The following is a 21,988-nucleotide window of genomic DNA, read 5'->3' on the forward strand; positions in this document are numbered from 1 at the left end:
TCCACAAATCATCATATATTATTGATTTTACGCAATACATCAAACAGTAATATTTAGAGAATGAACCTTTAGAATGTGAGTAGATATGCGGTCACCATAATCACAGGCAGTGGCCATGGCAAGGACAGCTTGTTCTGGTTTTAAATATTCAGGTTTTACATCAAGTTCTTCGTGCAATTCTTTCCAACTTTGATCAGCATCTGGCACTAAATGTTGAGATACAATGTTTGTAAATGATCGTGTGTAATCAATCAACACACAACACAAGTAAAAGTCAAAGCTTACAGGATCTATGAGAGTCTTTAGATGCAGATCTGCTGCGGCCTGGAAGTCCTCCTCTTCTCGCAACCATTTCCATATGCTCCTGATGATCTTTTAAATCCTCTGAAAGCTGACGTTGCAACAGTGTGGGCGTTTCCAAGGGCGTAGGCTGACCGGATAATAATATAAATAAAATGGCACAGATTTATCAAAACACATGGAGTTGATTTTGACAACAGGAATTTTATTTGAAAAACTCAGCGTGCAAGAAAGAAGAAAATTAGATCTCTAGGAGAAAGACCTGTGTATGATAACCTGTATATAGCCTATGTAAGGATCTTAAAAAGGAACAAAAACCAACCTTAGCTGCTTGGAGCCAGTCATGCATCTTTGCAAATTCACTTTGATAAGAGGCTGGGACATTTTCATCATACCTTGTTTGCAAAGCATCCTGACGAGTGTGAAAACAAAGTTAAAGGTAATTTAGCACCACCATGCTTGCCATGTAAAAATTTAAATGTTTAACATAATCTAAAAAAGCAAAGGATTTTTTGAAATTAATGAATTGTTGATGTTATACATTTGAAATATTCTTCTACTATCCCTACCTGAAGCCGCTTTTCTTCATTTTTTGCATCTTTTTGCAAGTCTTCCAGATCATCTTTTACGCATTCAAGTTCATGAAGAAGAAGATCGACATCCGATGATCCAGGAAGATTTGAACTGTTTCCTGCAGAAGCCAAGTAATCTCTTTAACACAGCTGTCACACAAATTCACTTCTTGAAAAGCAAATAAAGCAAATATTTTTACATACTGCATGACAAGCTTCAAACCAGTATGATACATGTATGCAGGTCATGCAATGCATTCCACACAAAAAAGCAAGCAAATATGAATAATTTCATATGTCACGTCGTCAATTGTTAGTTAAACGTGGGGAGAGAGTAAACATGTCAACAAAGGTCACTAGTTTAATAACTTAATAAACAAAAATATGATGGAATTATGAAGATAAAGCTGAACCGTTATAAAAAGTTAAAAATGGCTTAACTCTTAGCTTTTCTGTCAATACTTACACATTTGTCAGTGTCAAAATTGAATCAATGATGTATTATATCACGTAAGCCTATTAACGTGTAATTTAATTCACATGTTTACTTTTCAGTGACAATAAATTATGTGGTGGCTGTTCATTTAATTTTGACTGAAATTACCAAGTGTCTATAAATCAAAGTCTTGTTGCATAAAATGAGAAATGAAACTGTCAAAATATTTATACATATAAAAATGGTGACAAATTAACCCATAATTTGGTGAAAATGAACTTGATGATGTTCAACAAAATCAGCTAATTATAGTAAAGTGATGCATATGCAAGTGCTTTCGGGTCACTTGATAAAAAGTATTTTTTTTCCAGTTGACAAGTCAGTTGAGTTACACTAACACCATCTAATGTTAATGTGTTAGCCACACACCACCGAGCAATCGTCTAACAATGGGCAGACCGGATGCATTGGAAGATGAACGAGATCTGACGGGTCTATTGGGTGGCCCAATAGACTGGATCGAAGGAGCAAATGAGGTAATGGTCGATGTAGATGATATCGATGTGGTACGAGAACGCGGCACAACATTACCACCACGTGACGACCTCCCTGTTAGTTTGGTTAGAGAATGATGGATGACATTAAACAAACTATTCATAGGTTGAACAATGAACATTATTGACAGGCATAACGTTGTGAAGTCATGCTTCATGACCAATGTTTGAAAACAGATATTTATAACCAAAACTAAACAGGCAATAATTACAAGAGTGAATTGGGTAGTTTTGAAATGAAATATTTATGATATTGTCTATTTCTAGCACTTAACAGATTCTCTTGAAAGCCTGAAATGCCTTACAAGGACGTAATGAAATAGACTCAACAAATATCATACCACTATATATTTTTTTTTGCATTGCAAAAATAAAAATTATTGTTCCTGCCTTAATATTTCTAAGTTGAACGTGAAACTAATGCAAACGTATTCGACATTAACAACAATGGTTAAATTCAGATACAAAAAGGTCACAATACGTCATTTATAAGTAAAAACATGTGCAAGAAATTGCATTCTCTTACCACTTAATTCTGCAAGAAGTTTCAATTTTCTTTCAATGTCACTGACAGTATTCCTGCATTTGTTGAGCTGCTGGTAGATGGCATCACTGGAGGACACAGATGAGACAGCAGACAAAGGACGATCTTTGCGTGTCTCACTAACCCATTCCGTTACCACCTGTAGCTCAGCTCGATACGCTTCCACCATCCTGCGATATTGCTCCTCCTCCAAGATTTTAATCTGCTCACCAACATAATTTCCAATGCAGTTATTCGCTTAAACTATGACATTACAATGTGACGAGTCTGAGTTACCTCAACAGTGTTTTGTTTCGATGTGGCCTGCATTCGAATTGTATCCCATCGATCATAAAGCACTGATACTGCGGCGTTAAAAGCATCACGGCCAGTATGGTTTCCAGAAAGGAAACGTACACGTCTCTCTATTGCCTCCAGTTGTGGAATAACGCGATTAATATCGTCAAGCAATTCCTGCAGAAAAACGTTACCATGACGAAAAAGGGAACATGTTGTAGATAAAGAAGTTTTAGAATGAAACCCACGAGAATGCTGTTCACAATGTACATGCACGACAGGTTTCTATGGTCAACTTTTTCACCTGAGTCAGTTGCAAAGTTTTCTGAAGATCACTTTCAGTGTCAGACTTGTCCAGTCTATGTTGGAACTCATCTAACTTTCCAGTGACCGCCTGTATCTCAATCTGCAGATCATCTTGATCCTGGAGTGTTGTCAAAAGCGACTTGGCTCTCTCACCAAGCTGAATAAAGTTTACATGGAATCACTTTGCGCAAGGAAAACAAACAGTTATCGTCAGTTGGTTAAGATTATCAGTTTAGTTACAATGACAAATGCTTGCTCGCCCTTAAGTGCCCTACCTGATCTTTGAGACTCTGCCATGATCGATTCAAGACTCCGAAACTTTCATCAGTAAAATCACCTTCGCTTGGGCGACCTTTAGTGACCATAAAAGGACTGCTGGTAGCCAACGGACGAGGGGTTGTAGATAGTATGTCTAATGAAAAAAATCTTAGTTAATATTCTGTAGTTGGCTTTAGAGAACAATGAGTCAAACTGCAAATAGAAAATGCAACTTACGAACGCCAATCTGTTCATCAGCTTTTTGATGATCCGTTGATTTGTTGGCCGCTGTTTCAGGAGAACTTAGAACCAAGTCTTTGGCGAGTGAAGGTGAGAGGAGAGAAGAAGTGCTGCATTGGGAAATATCTGCAGAAGATATACAAATAATAATTACATGTAAAAAACAAAAATTCCACAGTCGATGCCCAACAACAATTAACCATTGTTAACATTAACCAACCTGAAAGAGATCGATCAAACAGTAAGCTTGAATCAGCAGATTTCCTCATCATATCATCCTCTTCTACAAGATCATTTCCTAGAAAATCAGCTAGTTTCAGCCAATTCGCTCTTGACCTTGAAATATAAAGAAAAATAAAGCTGTGGCTCGGGAAGAATTAATTTTACAAATTAATGTAAAAGAAAGGAAAAATCCTGTCAGAAACAGAACACATTTTCTCACTTTGGAGAAGGAGATTTGCGATAAGAATCACGAACAGGAGATATTGGAACGTCAGCAGTTGCCGCTAGCATAATGTCATCAAAGTCAGGAAAGTGAGAATCAAACTGCCGACTTGAAGCCGCAGCCTTGATCGTTTCATCTACTACGTCAGCAAATGAGGTGATCTTTTTTCCTGCAGAAGATTTGGGAGAGGATTCCGAAGTTTTTGTAGCAGGAGATATAGGCTGAGGAGTTGTCTTTGCTTTGTCTAGTACTGTGTAATCATAAGGTTCAAGTTGTTCGCTTGGGGATGTGGAACCTTCAGAGCTGATGCTATCGAGGCTTGTTGTGCCTACAAAAGAGACTGAATAATGCAAACACAACTATATATATAAATTGCACTACCACTACAGTTTAAAAAAATACAGCTGCTAGTTACCTTTCAACTTGCTAGCTTGTAGTTTCAGTTCATTTATCTGCTTCTCATATCCCTTTACTTCATCCAGTATCTTCCGATACTCTTCAAGCTCTTCTCTTGGATCTAGTCTCCTTGGAGAGCCTAAGAGAATTTTATTGATAATAACTTGACCAAGGGCAACACATACAATAACTTACCCTTTAGTCCAGTGGATGGCAACATCTGCATCCTTCGCCTGGAATCTTCCAAGCATGCAGTCAGTCGAATAATCTCATCTTCATAAGCATCTTGGTCACGAGCCATTGCTTCCAGTCTCAATAAATCGGCAGTGGCAGCGATTTCAACTTCATCAATCAATAGTTCTGTCTCATCTGCCATCTTCACTGCCAGCACAGGTTCACGAAGTGTATGAAGTGGAAGTTTTGGAACATCAACATCCTTCGGCAGATCATCAGGATCATCTATAAATCAAAGCTCAACGATAAATGTATTTCAAAGTCTAATTTCACTAATTTTTATTACAGATTTGCATAAAAATACTCAAAGATTAAAAGTAATCATACATTCAAATCTTTTCCTTGGAGATGGATTCGGAGATGTGCAATAAGGATGACCATCTTTCACGTTGTTAAGCCTGTTCTTCCAGAGTCCAAGCTTGTCAAGCAATCTTCGTTTAGAACTAATATCATCCAAAAGATTTACCTCTGCTGGCGGATTCTCTTTTAATTCATTGACAGCTGAACAAACAGTGATTGCAAAAACATAGTGATATGTGTGGTATGCTTGAATCAAGATAAAAAGATCTAATAATTTCAGCAACAAAGCACTACAAGCTCCTGAACATTTCTGAGTCTGGTCATGTCATGCATCTAACCTTCATATATGTTTTTGACTTCTTCTTCCATGTCCGTAGCAACTGCCACCATCTTGGCTAGCTCTTCTTCTCTTCTTCGAATCTGCTTCTCAACCTGCTGGCAGTCATTTAAAATCTCATCCACCTTCTTATGGAAAATGGTGCTGGATGCAAGAGGAAGAGAGGAAGGAAGGCGATCTTCTTTTCGCTTTACTTCATCAGTCAAACGCTTTAGCTGGTCACGGAGATTCTATAGAAGGTTTCAAGACGTAAATTTCATAAAAAATTTACTAATCAAACAAATATTTGCCTTAAAATCGTTAAGAATTACTTTAGCCCTTCAGCCAATCATAAACAAACTATATTTAAACAACATAAAGTTAAAACAACTGATAGATGAACTAAATTACTTTCTGTTCCCTCATCTGTCTTCTGGCATCTTTTGAATCGGTCACAATCAAAGGACCCGAAGTTGCACCTGATGCTTTACTTTTCCAGTCCTTTAAAAATTCCCCCATCTCTTCTAACTCATCCAAATAGACTGCTGCCTGTAAATTACTTGTAATAATTAGACGAAGGAGCAAATTGCCTATATGAGCTACCACCATATAATAACATTGATTTCAACTCGTGTTTGAAAGATAAACTGACAACAAAAGAACAAGCATCATACACCTCACTACAACATAACAACAATAATTACATGAAAGATCGGGTTACCTGATTGGCCTGTTGAGCTTTAGCATCTGCCAGTTCCTGCAACCTGATATAATGCTCATTAACCGCATCAATGGCAGCTTTGAGTGATGCTTTGCTTCCATCATGACTGGTTTGATCCGCAATTTCTTGTGCCACTGCATCAAGATTTACCAATCGCACGTGACATTGATCGAGATCAGCATAAATGTCCTAAAACAGGGAAGCAAATCACTAAGTTTGTAAAACAGTGAACTAAGGTGCCTTGTGTGGAATGAGAATATATCTTAAAAAATAAATTAAATCAGAACGTTTTTGAAAATCACTATTAACTTTTCTGTTGTCACCCGTATTCACTACCGGAACATCAGTTTGAAGCTGTTAAAATTTTCCCTACCAGGCTTCAAAACCTTTCAATGGACCATGATATAAACCTTTGTTACTATATAACATAAGTTCAGGGTAAGGACATCTTTTTATGATTCTGACGAACCTTTTGCATTTCCTGGGAACTATCAAGATCATGAGGCTCATCAGACAGACTCAACTCCACACGAGTAAGAAGCGATGAAATGTGCATCAGTTCCTCCTGATAATCTTCTCGAAGATTGCGAGCAGATTCAAGTTCCTGGAAAAGGTCACATTGTTTTTGCGCGTTGTTCAAGTCAAATTACGTCATGAACCTGACTTTAACTAATATACTGAAATTTGTGAAATAAAAATATAATGCACTGGCTGGTTATAACTAAAAAGATAAAATGCATTTTGATTTAGTTTAGTTGTTTTTTGCAGTTTATCCATCTACCTCTTCTTTGCTCCTCAACTCCTGATGAAGAGCAGCAAGTGCAATCCGGATCTTGGCAATGGTTGATGAAAGTTCAACAGGTAATATTGCGTATTTGCTCAAGTATTTCTGCCTTTGTTCTTCAGAGATCTTGTTAAAATGGGCCTCCTTGTTTGAAAGTTGTTCTTTCAACTGAAACCACAAAAATAATTGCTTAAGTGCATGAGTTTGTAATAGTTCAAGAAATCCAATACAAACTAATTCGTTCGGAAGAAATTTAATTCCATGTCAAAAGGAGCAAAAAAATTTTTGTACAAATGACGAATCTTTATTTACTTGACGCAATGTATCTATCTTGTCCTGGACATGGCCAGGTGCAGGTGTGATGTCCAACGTGCGATCTGCATTTTCCCTGGTATCTTGCAACCAGATCAGCATGTCGCGAAGTTCAGCATTCAAGGTCTCTCGTGTTTGAATTTCTGCTTTAATTGCGTCGAGTTTTTCTTCGGTAATTTCAGACAACCTGTGTTAAGTTTACATTTCACAAACGCAAAATTAAATAAGCTAATGTGCAGAAATCATTGATAGAGATAACAAACAATTCGTTAATCATAACCTTTTTCAAAGTTTAATATAATTAATTTCAGCAAAATGTGCAGATAAGCATAGATATAAGAAGGAATAAAATGTAAAAACGAACGTTTGACATCTTTGTTTGATTTTTTCAGCATTGTCCTCAATGTTGTGTTTAACCGGGGAATCTAATCTGCTTGTCAATGTCTGAGCCGTGTCCTGAACGGTGCTGAGTCGCCTGGAAGCACCAGATACTTGGTTGCTCAGTGAATGCAGCAGGGATCTGGAAAAAATTGATTTTAACCTCATGACATTTGCTAATAAAAAAAGGCTCACAATAACCGGTTTTGATAAAACCAGCTTGATAACTAATGGTAATAATTTTCATGCACTGCAAAATGTAATTAGAGTATATAATGTTACAAAAAAGAATAGTTTACCATTGACTGCAACAGGATCCAGTTCTTGACTTAAATAATGTACAATTTAAGCCATCAGTACAAAAAGTGCCGTTATTTTTCAGTAAAAGCCAGATGAAGATACCTCTGTTGGGTTAGTTCTTGTGCTGTACATCTCTCCAACGCTGCATTCGGCAAACGTCCCTGCACTTTTTCAAGCATGTTTAGAGTGGAGGTAGTTGCATCCTGGTACGCTTCCCACTCTCGCAAATGCTTCTCCAGCATCCTCTCCATCTCCTGGGATAAGGATAAAGATGAAAGAGCAAAGTAACCAAGTTATACAAGGAAGAAATTTTCGATCTTACCTTTGACCTCGCCTGCAATCTGTTAAATCTATGCTTGATAGCTGTAAGCGACCTGCCGACAGCCATCCTACCACCAACACTCTCACTGGTTGCCAGAGTCTGTGAGACTTCCTGCAAAGCTTGTATGCTTTTTTCTATGCTTGCAGTGTCCGATGAAATCAACTGCAAAAAGCAAATTTAGTATACATGTATTTCTCTAATTATATAACGATCGGGATAATTGATAACCAACTAATCAGTAAATAACATTCAGAACAACAAAACAGCAATTTTACCGCAACGTTTTACCTGGAAGCCTTCCACATTCCGTTGAGCTTGTTCAAGTGATGATGGGACGGAACAATCAACATTCTTCAATCGCTCTTCACATCTACCAAGTCTAGACGTGGCTCGCTCAAGCTCAATGTCGAAACCTTCCCAGCTTATTGCAGCGGCCTAAATTCAAAAAAGTTCTTTCAGTATTTTATCACTCTTGCATCAAGTGAATAGCACCAACTATAAGTAAAACCATTTGCAGGAGCACACCACCACATAGAAACAGCGTTTCAGAGGGGAACTAAATTTAGTCTTTAAATACATCACAAAAGATGGATTAATTTAAGGCAAAAACGTACAAATTTCATGATTTAAAACTCTCAGTAGAAGTGTAGTGGAATCTACCACTCAACCTCTTACATATCTGCGATATATGACTTTACTTACTTGTAGAGAATCGTGAATATCTCTGGCTGAATCGAGTAAGTTTTCGGCTCTTTCACGGACCCCGCCAACAGTATTATTGAGTGTGTCCCGAGCGGTTTTGGTCAATCCAGTTTGACCCGACATAAGGTCAAGGTCATGGGCAACTTCTTCAAGTTCATCAACATAATGAAGTATTTCCCCCTCGGTTGTAAAAAGTGCCTGAAAGTTTAACACAGAGTTGCAAGAAATATATCACCATCTTGCTCATGCTCAAACGAGTTTATATGGCATTCTATTTCTAGATCTTTGTAATTGAAAACATAGAAAATATTTCAACACGTAAAATATTGCAAAGATGAGTCAAAGAATGAAGAAAAGTTAGTTTCTTGTTCATATCACATTCAGCTTATTTGCATGCTAGTTACATATGAGCCAGGCATTCCACAGTCCCAGTTCAATAGATTAACAAAGTATAATGAAAAAAAGGTCAAGTTTATCAAAAAAATTGATGACTAAACAATAAATATAGAAACTATAAGAGGCAGGATATATGAATCGAACAGCAGGAATATGAAGCGTGTAAGAACAGAAAAATTCGAGCAGAGGAAAAACTTCGAAACGCCCAAACAGCCTATTTTAATACTCAGAATGTTAGCATGCTCTATGAGAGATGGCCAATAACAAAAATGAAGAGCTAATTTAAGACGCCTAAAAAGGCTACACCATGCAGAGTGATGCAGTAATTACCTCATACTGATGAATGATGTAATTAGCCTAAAATATTGCCGTTAAAAGTGCTATGAAAATATTGGTAGCACATTTGCTAGAAAATTAACTGACACAAAGCAAGATTTGTTTGAATTAAAAAACTAAATACTTTTGTAAAATATTTTTGGATTATTGAAATAAATTCATAAAATCAGTATAAATCATAAAAAATAGACCACATAACGTTTCCAACTCACCTGATGTTGCTCCAGTAAATCTCTGGCATGTTCTGGATTGCTATCTGCTTCCAACAACTGAAGTTCAGCACTGGCACTGCCAAGTTTACTTTGCACAGTAGCCAAACAATCTGTATATCTTTGCCTTGCACCCAGGGCTTCCTCTAAATGCGCCTGCAGAAGAATAAGAAGACAAATGAGGATAATGATCACAAGAAGAAGCACACAGTACAGGAAATAGAGACAGTAACTCACTGCTAGGATTAAGACAACGCAATAAACAGGCAGTCAATTTGATCCTACCTGTTTGGCCTCAATGGCTGACGCCAGTGATATTTTGAGTTGATCAAGCTGGACAAGTTTGTGACTAACAGAGGTAGGTAATTCCTCTCCCTCTTCTAGATGATGTTGAATTTCCTTGTCACCCATAGCTGACAGAACACGGATGCGAGAGTCAACTTCCTCTTTAGTGATCTGGACATCATCAAAACTTGTTACTTAACAGTTTTATATCTATTTGACATCACAATAAGAAAAATTTGTCTCCAACAAAAATATGCTAAAAACAACTGATGTTTACGAGGATGGTGTGTGTCTGTATTCTTCAAAAGTTTTAGTAATAATCGATCGATTAAGTTTCATTCATTATTAGCCAAACAAACTTGTAATTTCTTTATTTCTTCCTGGACGCTCTGGGGATCTAATTTCAGTGGAATCAAACACTGTAGGGCGCTGTGAGTCTCACTTAACCAGTGAACTCCTTTCTCCAAATCACCCTGGAAGTCACGTCGGGAAATAAGCCTGAAAAAATGTTTTTTATGAATTGCCAAAAAAGGGTCTGTAAAAACATTCTTGTTCCAACTTACCTTTTCTCTAGGTCCCTTTGTCTATCGCCTAAACTTCCTTGAATGCGATGAAGAGCATTTCGCAAATTATCAACTTTGCCACGAATGAGCGCCTTATCTTGGACATCCATGTCAGCGCAGAGTTGCTCCGCCATACCACTCACAGATCGAAGTTCGATCTGACAACTAGTCAACATGGCTGCCATTTGCTAGATAAGTAAATAAAATGAATTAGAAGCAAAGGCACAAGAAAGAGGTGAGTGTTGAAACATTTTTCTCCATTAAAGAAAGTCCATGAATGACTAAAACTCGGCAATAATTCCCAGAATTCATTATTGGGCTAGTCTGGGAGCATATTTTGTAGAAAAATTTTTTATTTGCTTTTATTTTAGTTTTTACGGTCTTGCCTGGAGGCTGGAGTTGAAGTCCATCAGAATAATGTAATTAAATGAAAATATATTTATTGTAGGTTAAACTTAAACATAAATCAAGAAATAAGTAATTGAGATCAAACCTGGGACATGGTAAGCTTATATTCCACTCGACTTGGGCTCCCAGTGTTTAACTCACGATCGCAATCTTGAATTTGTTCACTGAGTTCAAGCATCCTACGTTCAAACCTTTCACGACAGGCTGCCATCTCTGTGAAGTGTTCAATGCGTTGGACGCACTGATGTGCCATCCGGTGGTAAATAGCAGTGGCTGAACACAAAACATTAATAAAAAAAACTGTGGGAGAAAACTATTCGGACAATACTAGGATTACTTTAGGTTTTACAATCAAGGTTCAATCTGAACGAAGTTTGCAAAGTGAAAAAGCAAAACAGATTGTCTTTTAGTTTAAGCACCTTTAAGGAGTTCTTCTGGTTGCCATGGTTGCCCAGAACTCTTCAGGCAATCCCTCATCTTTTCGATTTTGGCTAGACTTGGCTTCCGGTCATTTAGAGCAAGTTCTATTTTCCTTGCTTTGTTGAGTAAAGTACGAGCCTGACCAGCGGTATGACCAGTGGTCATCTGGTCCAATTCCTTCAACATGGTTTGACCGACTCCTAAATATTCCTCCAACTCTTCCAAAGCTTGTGTATATTCTTTTCTGGATTTCATCATCTCTAGCATTCGGGAGGATTTTTCTTCTGCTGCCTTGCACACGCTACAGTTTCATAACAAATTATTAACCAAAAAACATCCACGGAGTTACCCCATTATTATGGACAGTGACGGACATGAAAAATGAGAAAATTTCTTCTTACTGATCAAACTGTTCTTTAATGCTTGTCATTTTGTCAGTGAGAAGCTTTTGATCAACATCTGAAAGTTCGGAAACAATTTCCTGGGATTTTTCACAGATCTTGCTCACCAAGTCTTGATACTTGATGGACTCTTTAATGATGGCCTGAGACATCATCACTTATTTTATATTTTGCAATAATTTTGAAAAATTGTGCTGATGCAAATGGTCGTTAGTAACAGTGATAACACCACAAGATTGAACAGTAAAACTTGCAGCAACAAGAACAAAGAAAAACTGAAAACACATCTTCAAATATAATCACTACCTGGTATCTTCCGAGATGATTCTCAAGATCAGGAAGAGAGGAGGCGAGATTAACTTCTGGGAAAGTGACAATGTCCGCTTCCTTCAACCACCTCAGGCATCGTTCTACATCCGCGTGGAAGAGTTCACGATGAGCAAGAAGTTGCTGGAGCAGATCAAGGCGTCTTCTCCATGCCTCATCAACCGCGGCATAACTATCCTCCAATCCTGGAGCAGGAGAAAAGATGAAAGTCAAAAACATTGGAAGAGGTAGTGACTGTTTAAGAAAGAAAAACTTCAATAAATTGTAATGCAACAAAATTTCACTTAAAAGTTCGTGTTGAATATAAGACGAATCAAATCAAATGCTAATGACGTTTAATGAAAACCACCTTCAACCACCACCACGTTATTAATTAATAAATAATTTGAAATTCTCTATATGAATTTCGTTCATAAAAACCAAAATTACAGTAAGTCTTACAAACTAAGTGGTGGACGATTAGACAATAAACACGTCAATCAAACGCAAAATGAACCAGGTTAATGTAAAAAAGAACTCAAGGTAATATTCACAGCTTGTTAACAATCAGCAACCAGCAATCCATTATTTTCGTTAAAAAATACAAAAGACGTTACCGTAGTTATCCAATAAATGGCGTTGCTTAAAATAATAATAAACACTTGCGCAAAAACAATTCGATCACAACTTTGGAAAATAACGATACGCATGCTTGATTTCAGTTCTTTATAAAAGAAGGGCTTTCTTCATACTCACTTACAGTAGAGCGTGTTTCATCAGCAAGTATGGTTATTTCAACTAAAATCTAAACGGTTGTTATAAATTTACTCACAAGTCCAATTCAGGTGACAGCCAAAGCCCAAAGCCACCACCACTGCAAGCGCCGCACAACTATTAAGTAATATACCTGTTAACTTGCCTCTAACGCTAACACTTTCTGGTTTTCCTTCGTAGATGATTTGAATTCCGGTCGCAACCACTTCATCAACGGTGGCCTTGTGACGTTGAACCTCTTTGCGCAATGCCTGGTGTACAAAATGTAGAACTCGTATGTTGCGGAAAATATTTGCGTATGCTATTACTATCTCGATATATACGTCATTTATGAGTACGTATAGTTACTCGGTGTTCTTGGATCAGTTTGGCGACGGCGTCGGGATGCAAAGGGTTGGTTTGTTTTTTATCCAAGCAGTTCTTAATGTGCTCCAACCATGCCAATGTCTGTTATACAATGCGCTTAATTACAGGCCAACTTAACAGACATCTAACTTTCAACAAAATAACTTGGATATAACTTCTGATCTATAGTGGGTGAACCATACACTTAAAACACTTAAATACTTACAAAAACTGTATATGTCCCGTAATACTTTAAGAAAAAAATGGAAGTAAAGTTAACAAAAAATTCGTACACAATTTATAGAGTATAAAATAAAACATCTCAGAATGTCTGATATAAAATTACTCATCAGCAAATTAGTTATAATTGTCAACGAACTTGTTGAGAGGTGGCCCATAAATCCTTTCTTTTTCCAATAGCTTGGTTTAAAGCATTTGTTTTATCGTTCGCACTTGCTTGCGCTCGTCGAAACAGAGCTTGTATATCGGTGATGTCATTATGCAGTGCGTCACGTTCAGCTGCACTGAGACTAAGTGGTAATGTTTGATGACAACTGCTCAGTTCGTTGAAGTCATCTTTCTTTTGACCCAACTCTTTGCACAGGACCTGGTAAATGTGATAATTCGTTATCGTTCAAAAATCTATCGTACTTTAGTTTTGACCGGCGGGTGGTCTTGCTTTGTAAAAACACATTCCTAAAACTCGTTACCAACTATACTATTATAGTAATCGTGATTCTACAGAAAAACTATTACGTCGTCAAGTTAGATTCACTGGCCTGTCACAGCAGTGAAACACTCACACTGTGCTGTTGTCTTGCAGAATTAAGGTCCTCGACACTCAGAGTCATCGGGACAGGGTCAGCGACCTTATCCAGCACAGCTCGCAACCAGGATCTTATCGCATCCAGCTGCCTCCGATACTCACGGAGCTCATAATCTGCTCCTTCAAGCAGCTGAGCACGTGACTGGATCTTCTGTTCCACTTCGATCCACCTCTGGTTCAAACGTCTTCGAAAATAAATGAATAAAGAAAAGAATAAATTAACGTCGAGAAGTAGATTAGGATTTTTGGTGTTTAACGAGCACTGAGCACACCAAAATCACTATTAGTTTAGTAATTAAAACTGACAGAAAGTATTCGTATCGAGAATGATGTAACATACAGCAAAACACACATAACAATACTTACAACATGACCATATACGACAGAACATATTTCACAACAATTTCTTATTTACCTTAATTTGCCTTACATACAGCAACATGGCCTACATAAAAAGATAGCTCTAAATGCTGTTACCTGACTTTTTCTTCAACCATTTCCGCATCTCTAGCACTCATACGCGGAGTAAGATTCTCCAGTTGTCTGCCCAATTCATCGAGGACCGTCTTACTGAGCTGCATTTCGCTCACCAAAGCCTGTAATAAAAATTAATCAAGTCACGTTATCGTGCGTCGTTTCTATTCGTCAAATTTAACTAAACAACACCCTAACAAAAATAAAATACTGTAGTTTGCGAATGCAGGCAGGCAACGTGACAGAATGTCCATTTTAATCATCCGCTTTCAGCCTTACCTTCGCCGTTTCTAGTCTAGTGGTCGTACTTTCCGAGTGATTACGTACAAGCGTATCAAACTGGCTTTGGAAATGCTGGGTCAGTTTTTCAACTTCGGTTAAGTAACTGTATGCAAAAGATAGATAGCATATAACAGGGGTGGGCAAACTTGTTCAATGAAAGAGTCACTTGCGGAAAACTACAAACACCAGCGAGCCGCAAAATCAGTAGTGTCAATATAAATACGGTAAACAATGCATGGATAAAATGAACCATAATGGATATTGTTAGTCAGTTGGAAGAGCCACTAAAAACATGTCGGCGAGCGGCAGTTTGTCCACCTTTGGCATATAGGAACTAAAATTAAGGCATGACGTTTAAAGTTATAATCTTGAAAATAAAGGTACGAGATTTATCTTACTGGCTAAAGTCTTTTGTGGCGTTGAGATTCCTTTCCTGTGATTGGTTCAAATTGTTGGCGAGTGAATAGAGTCGTTCCCATTGTGATATCAGGTCGTGAAAATCTGTGTCACTGTGATCAGTTCCTAAAAAAGAAATGTTTTGAATAAAACTTGCACTTTTTTTGAAAACAGAAAATAAAAACATTCCTAAATAGCAGTTAACAACACCATTGCACCGAAATTTTGAAAATAAGGTGCAGTAATACGAAGCAGTGGAGAGCTAAAGGAAAGTTGATATTTAAACCCCCAACGAAAAAAAATCAATAATAAACTACGATCAATGCTTACTATCGCCAAACAGTTGATGGTATTTGTCGTCAAGAAGCGCAATTACTCCCTTTTTGTCACAAACTTCATCAAAGACCTTCTTGCACTTATTTGAGTGATCCTTGGCAGCTGCAGTAGTCGCCTCAGCTGGAAGCTCCTCCAAGCCACGAAGAGCTTTCTCCGTTGAAGAAATCCACTCCTGTGGAAAAGAACAAAGATAAACTCTAATATAAAAGAACCGGATAGGTCTGGGCTTTGTTCCAAAAATAATAAAACCGTTTAGCAACGTCACAGTGGAAAACACCGTTCACCTTAAATTCATTTTGCATCTTAATAGTTTCATGCCACTTTGATTCAGTATCTTTGGTGCAGTCCAGAAGATCTTGAAGCTCATCTTGGAAGGAGACAAACTGGGTAAGTACTTGACGCGCTTGTTCATTATGAGGTGAACATTCTTCAAGAAATATTGATTTTCCTGAGAACACAAACATTGGTGTTAACCACAACCAATTGTGCCTAAAAATCTATCTTACAAATTAGGACCAAAAATAGATTGAAATCATCAGCAACCGAAAGTTGACCAACAATTTATCCGTAAGATTTTTTATTTACTAGTAAGCTTATATTATCTACACCTTTCACATCTTCAATGAGCATGGCGATGTCTTTCACTCTCTGAGATGCTTCGTATAAACTCACAGCAGGATAAGCATTCGCTACTCGCATGGCTGACTTTCGCTCAACCAACCACTCTGCCAACTGACCCAACTTGACACTGATGTCTTGATGACGATGGACGAATTCAGTTAAACGTTGAACAAGTTGACATGCCGCATTTTGCACGGTTTCATAAGTCATCTTAAAATAGAGCAATAAAAAATAACTACAAAACCAAGTTTACAAGCACACTCACAAACCAGCTTCTTTATAAAACTTAACCTCAACTGGGTAGAAATATATAACGATTTTTGAAAATTGATAAACTTCAAGGTAACATCGTCTCACTTCTAACTACTGCAAAGCTATATGCGTATTAAATTCTTTCAACCTGTAAACTGTTAATTTGGCTTTGAACTACAGTTTCTAGAGGTTCTTTCAATTCCTCATGATATTCGTCCAGTAACTTCTTTGCCATGAAAGCTGCATGTTCCACTTCCTTTCGGAAGTTAGAAATCTCTTCCTGCACTCCAAGGTACTCCATCAACTGATCTTCAACAGCAGATGATGATTCCGGTTCGAATGCTCCAAAATCCTGCCAAACAGTTCAGTCGTATTCAGTGACTTTCCATAAGTGCTGTAACTTACTTAAAATTGACAGAAAACACCTTGCACTTACCTGCGAGGATGCCATCATTATTTGGGATGACTTTCCAAGGAGCCATTTCTCCGAAGACTGGAGAGAGTCATGATAATCTTGGTGGGATTTAACCTGGAAGGAAAAAAAGCATTCTTTTCACAAGAGTACCAAATCACAGCACAGCAACAAAACACTTAGTAGAGGACTAAACTTTGCCTTAATCTTAATCTATAATTCGTTAGCTAGAGCTACTTTATTAGCTATTCATTTGGTAACTTACTCTTGCTTTTAGTTCATCGATCCTCTGTTGACATAGAGTCGTTACATGAAAGAACTTCTCTCTCACTTGCTCGATATCTCGCGGATCAAGTGCATGTTGAGGAAGCTTGGAGGACTTACTACCAACATCCTGCAAAGCTTCCCGATGTTTTGTAACATCTTCTTGATACCCGACGTACCTGAAGTTTAAACAGCAATTTTAAGGCAATTTTGTGCAAATTCTTAAAATGATAATGTAAAAAATTCTACAACCTAATTGTCCCAAACATTTTTCAGCACAATTATCAAAAATCAAGTAGTTACCGAGCCAGCTGGGCTTTCTTTTCGAAGAGCTCGTATTTAATGTCGGGTTTTCCTTCGACTTTCGCCTGAGCGTTACGAAGCCATTCCCGCAGAGCTTCCAACGCACCGCTGTAATCTTTCTGGTAGTGGAGTGTCCTGCGCAACGAACGTTGCGAAGCCTGGATCTTCGTGTAAAGATCCTGAAACAGAAATTGCAATAGTCCGTTTGTTTTTTTCACAAACATCTTGCAGCTATTGGTTTTCGTTTGAGATACAATTACAGTTGTTTGTGATATTCTACCATGCAAATATAGACGACGCACAAATTAGATAAAATATTACATCACGTATTTACCTGTTAAACATTGCATCAACAAACACAAGAAAGATAAACAAAGACGTGAAAGTATTACAAGGCATATTTACCTGAAAACTGTCGTGCTGAGTCGTGACTTGATCTCTTAAATTTGGCTGATGTTTCTCGTCAATAGAATGCATCAGTTTGCTTGCTCTGTCCGATATATGGGACAGCGATGATTTCTTGGATTCGAATTCAACTAAAAGCTCTTCCAGTTTATCGCAACAATCCTATGAAATAATCCGGCATGACAAGAAGCAGAATTACGTTTGGATGAAATAACGCATCCCTGTGCAATAAGTATATATGGGTATTGCATACGCGTATATGAAAAATACTTTAGGGTTTAGACGCTATATTCCTATGGTAGGATTACATGATTGAAACGGGGGTAATCGATCATATTTAAAGCTAATTAATAAAGGAGTGACGTCAAGAAAAAATTCCACGACTAAACCACGTACCTCAGTATTTTCCAGTTGAACATTTTCAGGCAGAGTACACAGTGTAAAGCGATCAGTTGCACCAGTGAGCCATTCGTCGAATACGTCGCTTTGTTCTTGATACTCGGTTTGCAATTGGACAACAACCTGGTAATTGCGAAGCTGGTCCTTGGTTTTCATCAGCAGTGACTGGTAACGGGAACTCAGCTGAGCAACCTTTAGAAAAATGCAAGTATTTCATGAAAACATACCCTATTAATATATTACAGCAAGCCAGTTATTCGTTTTGCTAATAACAAAAAATTCACAGCAGCTTTAAAAAATTTATAAAAACTGAACTAATCACAATGTAAGTAGTTGATGATCATGTACTTAATTTCAGTTTCAGTTTTCAAGCTAACTCTGTTGGAGTCGTCTTACCTGCTTGCTCATACTTCCATCAGTTGAAACGCAAGACTCGAGCAAATGTTGGGCTGCCCTGGTTAGCTTTTCAAGCTTACTTCGATTATCGATTACTTCGTCGGCATATCGCTTGAACCTGTCTGTCGCTTCTTTATTCTCCTGCAGGTCGCTGGTCAACTGGATCTAAAATTAATCGCATCATTAATGGTACATACACCGGTAAAACTAACTGTCTTTTAATCTAAAGATTTTAATTTCGAGTGCTTTGTGTAGATGCAAAAAATAAATTTAAAAGAAATCGTCTCCGGCAATTTGTTCTTTAAGCTAACCTTATTATCAGGACACAGTTCCATTGCCTTGATCCAGTCTTGAAACTCGTTGCATAATTTATCATATTTTTCAGTTTCCTCCAGGAAGATTTGAGTATTTCGCAAACTTTCAGTTAACGAAGTCCGATAACTATTCCATTCTTCCTTCAGGTTCTTCACACAAAAATAGTGATTAGTTTGCTAATTATTAAGTACAAACCATTTTTATTAACAAATAAGAGATGAACTAATAACCATACCTGAAGTTGAATCTTCACAGTATTATCGGAGCTATTCTTCTTTCCAGCATTAAAAGCTTGTTTCAGCTTCTCCTCACCTTCTGGAAGTTCAGATTCCAAAGCTTGCAGCGTCTGGAGAAGATAAAAGCGACATTACGATTACAAAAATATTTGTCAGGATAAAAACAGTTTGTTGTTGAAAAGAATCAAAACCAACCATCAGGTTATCTGCAAGGACTTCTTTTCCACCAGTTTGATCTGAGAGTTTAAAAAGTTCCACTGGTTTTCCAGCAAACCAGTCCGTAAAGATGTGAAGCGCTTCATGGTAGTTTTTGGTGCTTTCCGCTCTGCTCTCAACTTCATCCAGTAGTTCTGCAAAACAGCATCATTAAACGTCAGGAAGAGCAATACCTGGCTCTACCAGAAAGAAGAAAGTAATGGCTTTCTTACACACCTTGAGCGGCGTTCAGGACATCCTGGTACATCTCCCTCAGCTCTGCAGCATCCACTCTTGTTCCTCCAGCGTCACCAGTAGCCTCGACAATCTTGCTCGCGCTCTGTTGCGCTTTCTCCATCAATGATGAGCGTTGTTTGACGTCACGATACAAGGCACGACACTTCTCAAGGTCACTGAAAGTCGATTCACTTGAATTGATCTGAGAAAATATTGCTTTGACTTTTTGATGTTGAAATTTAAGAGAACTCCAGAGCTTGTACTTTGTAGGCTATATACCATATTATAAAACTATGCATTTTAGTGTGAAATTTAACAAGACTGGGTAGTTTAATTAATTTAAGACAACAGAAAGTTCTTAAAAAGTATAGAAATATTTAAAATATGTTACAAAACCATTTGCAATATAAACAAATATCAAACACACACTTCTTTAAAAAAAAAAGAAAATTCAAAAATACTATACAAAAAATCAATGCTTTAAAAGGCTAAAACAATACGGCAAGGTAACCAACGTGTCGTATTAAATTTAGATTTTATTTTAATTTTATTCATCTCAACACACCTGGTTTAATCTTGCTTCTCTCTCTGCGTTTATGCTTCTACCGATTTGTTCCAGCCAACTTTGAGCGCTTTTCACCGCTTCGTCATACTCCTCCCATAGTACGATGCAGGACTGCAGCTTTGTCCTTAAACGAAAGAAAATTTTTAGACAAACTAAAGAAATCTGAAACAAAACTTCAAGAATCTCACTAAAAACTAATGACTCATTCACCAACCTCCACTGCTCAGCCTGAGCTATATGCTTGTCCCAAGTTTCCTGAAGATTTTTCATCTGGGACTCAATGGCATGTTTGCCTTTGCTCGATGTGGTGGGCAGGATTTTTTCACCTCGACCTAGAAGGTTTTATGAATGAAATATGTTTGTTGAATTGTAGTATTAGTTAAAAAAATTTATTATTTGAAATACTGCGTGAAGTTTTAAAAATATTGGTTATTTTAATTTCAAGTAATTTTTTACTTCTGTCAATTAATTAATTATAATACATTCAGTCATATGTTTTCAGCTAAATTTGGGGTCATCGTGTGCAACTGGTACTTTATGCATACCCAGTGTTTTTTTAAGGTGTTTTGGGGGACCGAAACGGTCCCCCAAATTTCTCCAGCGGTTTCCTAAAATTTGGACTTGCTACTCTGGTCTTGCTAATTTGGTCTCTTAAAACTACTTAGCGGTCACCCAAACCAAACCTTAAAAAAAAACCTGTGCATACCTAAAGATAACATGATCAAATTTGAGAAATTACCAAGCATGACGTTAAGTTTGATTTCTCCGTCCTGTCGACTTGCAATTAGGTGCGTAAGCTTTCCCAGCCTTTGATCGAGCATCGCCTTTCCACCGGCAAGGTTGGAATATGTCTCCATGCGATGACCGAAGTCATTCAGCCATTCATGACACTCTGTGTGAGCGATTTGATATGATTGGTGGTCAACTAGGTTCTGCTCGCTACGCTTCAACGCTTCCTAATCACGTAACAAAAAGTAAGAGAAAAATCGTCTGGAAATTTTTCACAAAATTCATAAAACTGAAAATATAAAGTACAATACATAGCGTAATATTATACCTGAACTTGTTTGGTGATTGCGTGATAACGCGTCAGGAGTTGATTCAATCTTGATAATTCCAAAGAACTACCCAATTTCTGAGCCTTGCGCTTCATACGCTCATATTTGTATTGCTGATCGGCAATTTCTTCAGCCATCGCCTTAACAAGCAACAAAAACATTCGGAATATAACAAATACTTTAAGCTACCAGCATATTTGGATCTACGTATAATCTGAAATTTTTACGAATGCCCATACTTGGAAAGCGTTGTTTTGAGACTTTTTCAATCCAATGGTCGCTTTTAAACCTGATTCTGCTTCAAACCGTTCTTCGATGTTCTTCAGCCATTCCGTGATCTCGTTCACGTTTGTGTCGAAATCATTAAGTTGTTCAACGTAACTTCGCAACCCTTGTTCACGATCCTAAATGTACAGCAACATTGGCCAAGCAACTATGTTTACTAATGTATTAATTAATTAAAAATATTTCAAACATACTCATATACCATGAAATGAAAAGACGATTTGACCAAGTAAAATCTAGTTATATCAAGAAAATTGGTTTGATAGAAAACTAGAAGAAAAGCTACTCCTAACCGTTATTGAATTTCACCTGTATAAGGGATAAGAAGGTTTTCCAGGCGTCTCTGCACTGCTTGGTCTGTTGCCGAACAACTGAGGAACTTTCCGATCCAAGCACGGTCAGGAGACATTCACTGATACTGACCACTGAGTTCAGCTTACTTTGACCTTCTTCGACTCCTGATAGTAAAGCCTGCACCATGGATTTGTAATTAGCATATTTGTACTTGTTGTAAAACCAGTGAAAGAAACTTAAAACACTTCAACATTTAAATATGAAGCAAGAAAGTCGGTAGCAACAAAAAACAACCAAA

At 37.6% G+C, this 21,988-nt stretch overlaps 1 protein-coding gene across 8 annotated transcripts in view; it reads right to left on the reverse strand.

Moving 5' to 3' along the window:
- Positions 1–21,988, reverse strand: part of LOC143461625 (nesprin-1-like) — a 129,110-nt gene that overhangs the window by 23,168 nt on the left and 83,954 nt on the right. For 4 of the 8 annotated variants that reach the window (XM_076959403.1, XM_076959400.1, XM_076959407.1 and 1 more), the window contains 62 exons: positions 21,706–21,867; positions 21,351–21,515; positions 21,111–21,251; positions 20,793–21,009; positions 20,268–20,385; positions 20,054–20,177; positions 19,489–19,690; positions 19,252–19,406; positions 19,056–19,166; positions 18,817–18,969; positions 18,506–18,670; positions 18,107–18,301; positions 17,711–17,872; positions 17,306–17,484; positions 17,004–17,181; positions 16,763–16,855; positions 16,475–16,678; positions 16,062–16,284; positions 15,738–15,901; positions 15,448–15,625; positions 15,120–15,243; positions 14,719–14,824; positions 14,443–14,561; positions 13,943–14,150; positions 13,519–13,746; positions 13,143–13,241; positions 12,928–13,045; positions 12,021–12,226; positions 11,715–11,857; positions 11,313–11,614; positions 10,979–11,166; positions 10,486–10,673; positions 10,282–10,420; positions 9,923–10,093; positions 9,641–9,793; positions 9,423–9,449; positions 8,697–8,894; positions 8,283–8,429; positions 7,995–8,156; positions 7,775–7,926; positions 7,359–7,514; positions 6,995–7,181; positions 6,680–6,850; positions 6,368–6,502; positions 5,899–6,087; positions 5,589–5,726; positions 5,200–5,428; positions 4,889–5,062; positions 4,523–4,786; positions 4,347–4,466; positions 3,929–4,259; positions 3,707–3,822; positions 3,484–3,612; positions 3,264–3,400; positions 2,987–3,145; positions 2,683–2,859; positions 2,389–2,608; positions 1,738–1,917; positions 870–991; positions 623–712; positions 286–430; positions 67–206 (listed from right to left, as the gene is read on the reverse strand). In XM_076959403.1, the coding sequence (XP_076815518.1) occupies positions 67–206; positions 286–430; positions 623–712; positions 870–991; positions 1,738–1,917; positions 2,389–2,608; positions 2,683–2,859; positions 2,987–3,145; positions 3,264–3,400; positions 3,484–3,612; positions 3,707–3,822; positions 3,929–4,259; positions 4,347–4,466; positions 4,523–4,786; positions 4,889–5,062; positions 5,200–5,428; positions 5,589–5,726; positions 5,899–6,087; positions 6,368–6,502; positions 6,680–6,850; positions 6,995–7,181; positions 7,359–7,514; positions 7,775–7,926; positions 7,995–8,156; positions 8,283–8,429; positions 8,697–8,894; positions 9,423–9,449; positions 9,641–9,793; positions 9,923–10,093; positions 10,282–10,420; positions 10,486–10,673; positions 10,979–11,166; positions 11,313–11,614; positions 11,715–11,857; positions 12,021–12,226; positions 12,928–13,045; positions 13,143–13,241; positions 13,519–13,746; positions 13,943–14,150; positions 14,443–14,561; positions 14,719–14,824; positions 15,120–15,243; positions 15,448–15,625; positions 15,738–15,901; positions 16,062–16,284; positions 16,475–16,678; positions 16,763–16,855; positions 17,004–17,181; positions 17,306–17,484; positions 17,711–17,872; positions 18,107–18,301; positions 18,506–18,670; positions 18,817–18,969; positions 19,056–19,166; positions 19,252–19,406; positions 19,489–19,690; positions 20,054–20,177; positions 20,268–20,385; positions 20,793–21,009; positions 21,111–21,251; positions 21,351–21,515; positions 21,706–21,867 (10,176 nt within the window). The remainder of the gene's footprint in view (positions 1–66; positions 207–285; positions 431–622; positions 713–869; positions 992–1,737; positions 1,918–2,388; positions 2,609–2,682; positions 2,860–2,986; positions 3,146–3,263; positions 3,401–3,483; positions 3,613–3,706; positions 3,823–3,928; positions 4,260–4,346; positions 4,467–4,522; positions 4,787–4,888; positions 5,063–5,199; positions 5,429–5,588; positions 5,727–5,898; positions 6,088–6,367; positions 6,503–6,679; positions 6,851–6,994; positions 7,182–7,358; positions 7,515–7,774; positions 7,927–7,994; positions 8,157–8,282; positions 8,430–8,696; positions 8,895–9,422; positions 9,450–9,640; positions 9,794–9,922; positions 10,094–10,281; positions 10,421–10,485; positions 10,674–10,978; positions 11,167–11,312; positions 11,615–11,714; positions 11,858–12,020; positions 12,227–12,927; positions 13,046–13,142; positions 13,242–13,518; positions 13,747–13,942; positions 14,151–14,442; positions 14,562–14,718; positions 14,825–15,119; positions 15,244–15,447; positions 15,626–15,737; positions 15,902–16,061; positions 16,285–16,474; positions 16,679–16,762; positions 16,856–17,003; positions 17,182–17,305; positions 17,485–17,710; positions 17,873–18,106; positions 18,302–18,505; positions 18,671–18,816; positions 18,970–19,055; positions 19,167–19,251; positions 19,407–19,488; positions 19,691–20,053; positions 20,178–20,267; positions 20,386–20,792; positions 21,010–21,110; positions 21,252–21,350; positions 21,516–21,705; positions 21,868–21,988) is intronic. The other 4 variants (XM_076959401.1, XM_076959404.1, XM_076959402.1 and 1 more) reach the window with 4 other exon arrangements.

Source organism: Clavelina lepadiformis, chromosome 6 (assembly GCF_947623445.1).
Source record: "Clavelina lepadiformis chromosome 6, kaClaLepa1.1, whole genome shotgun sequence".
NCBI lineage: Eukaryota > Metazoa > Chordata > Ascidiacea > Aplousobranchia > Clavelinidae > Clavelina > Clavelina lepadiformis.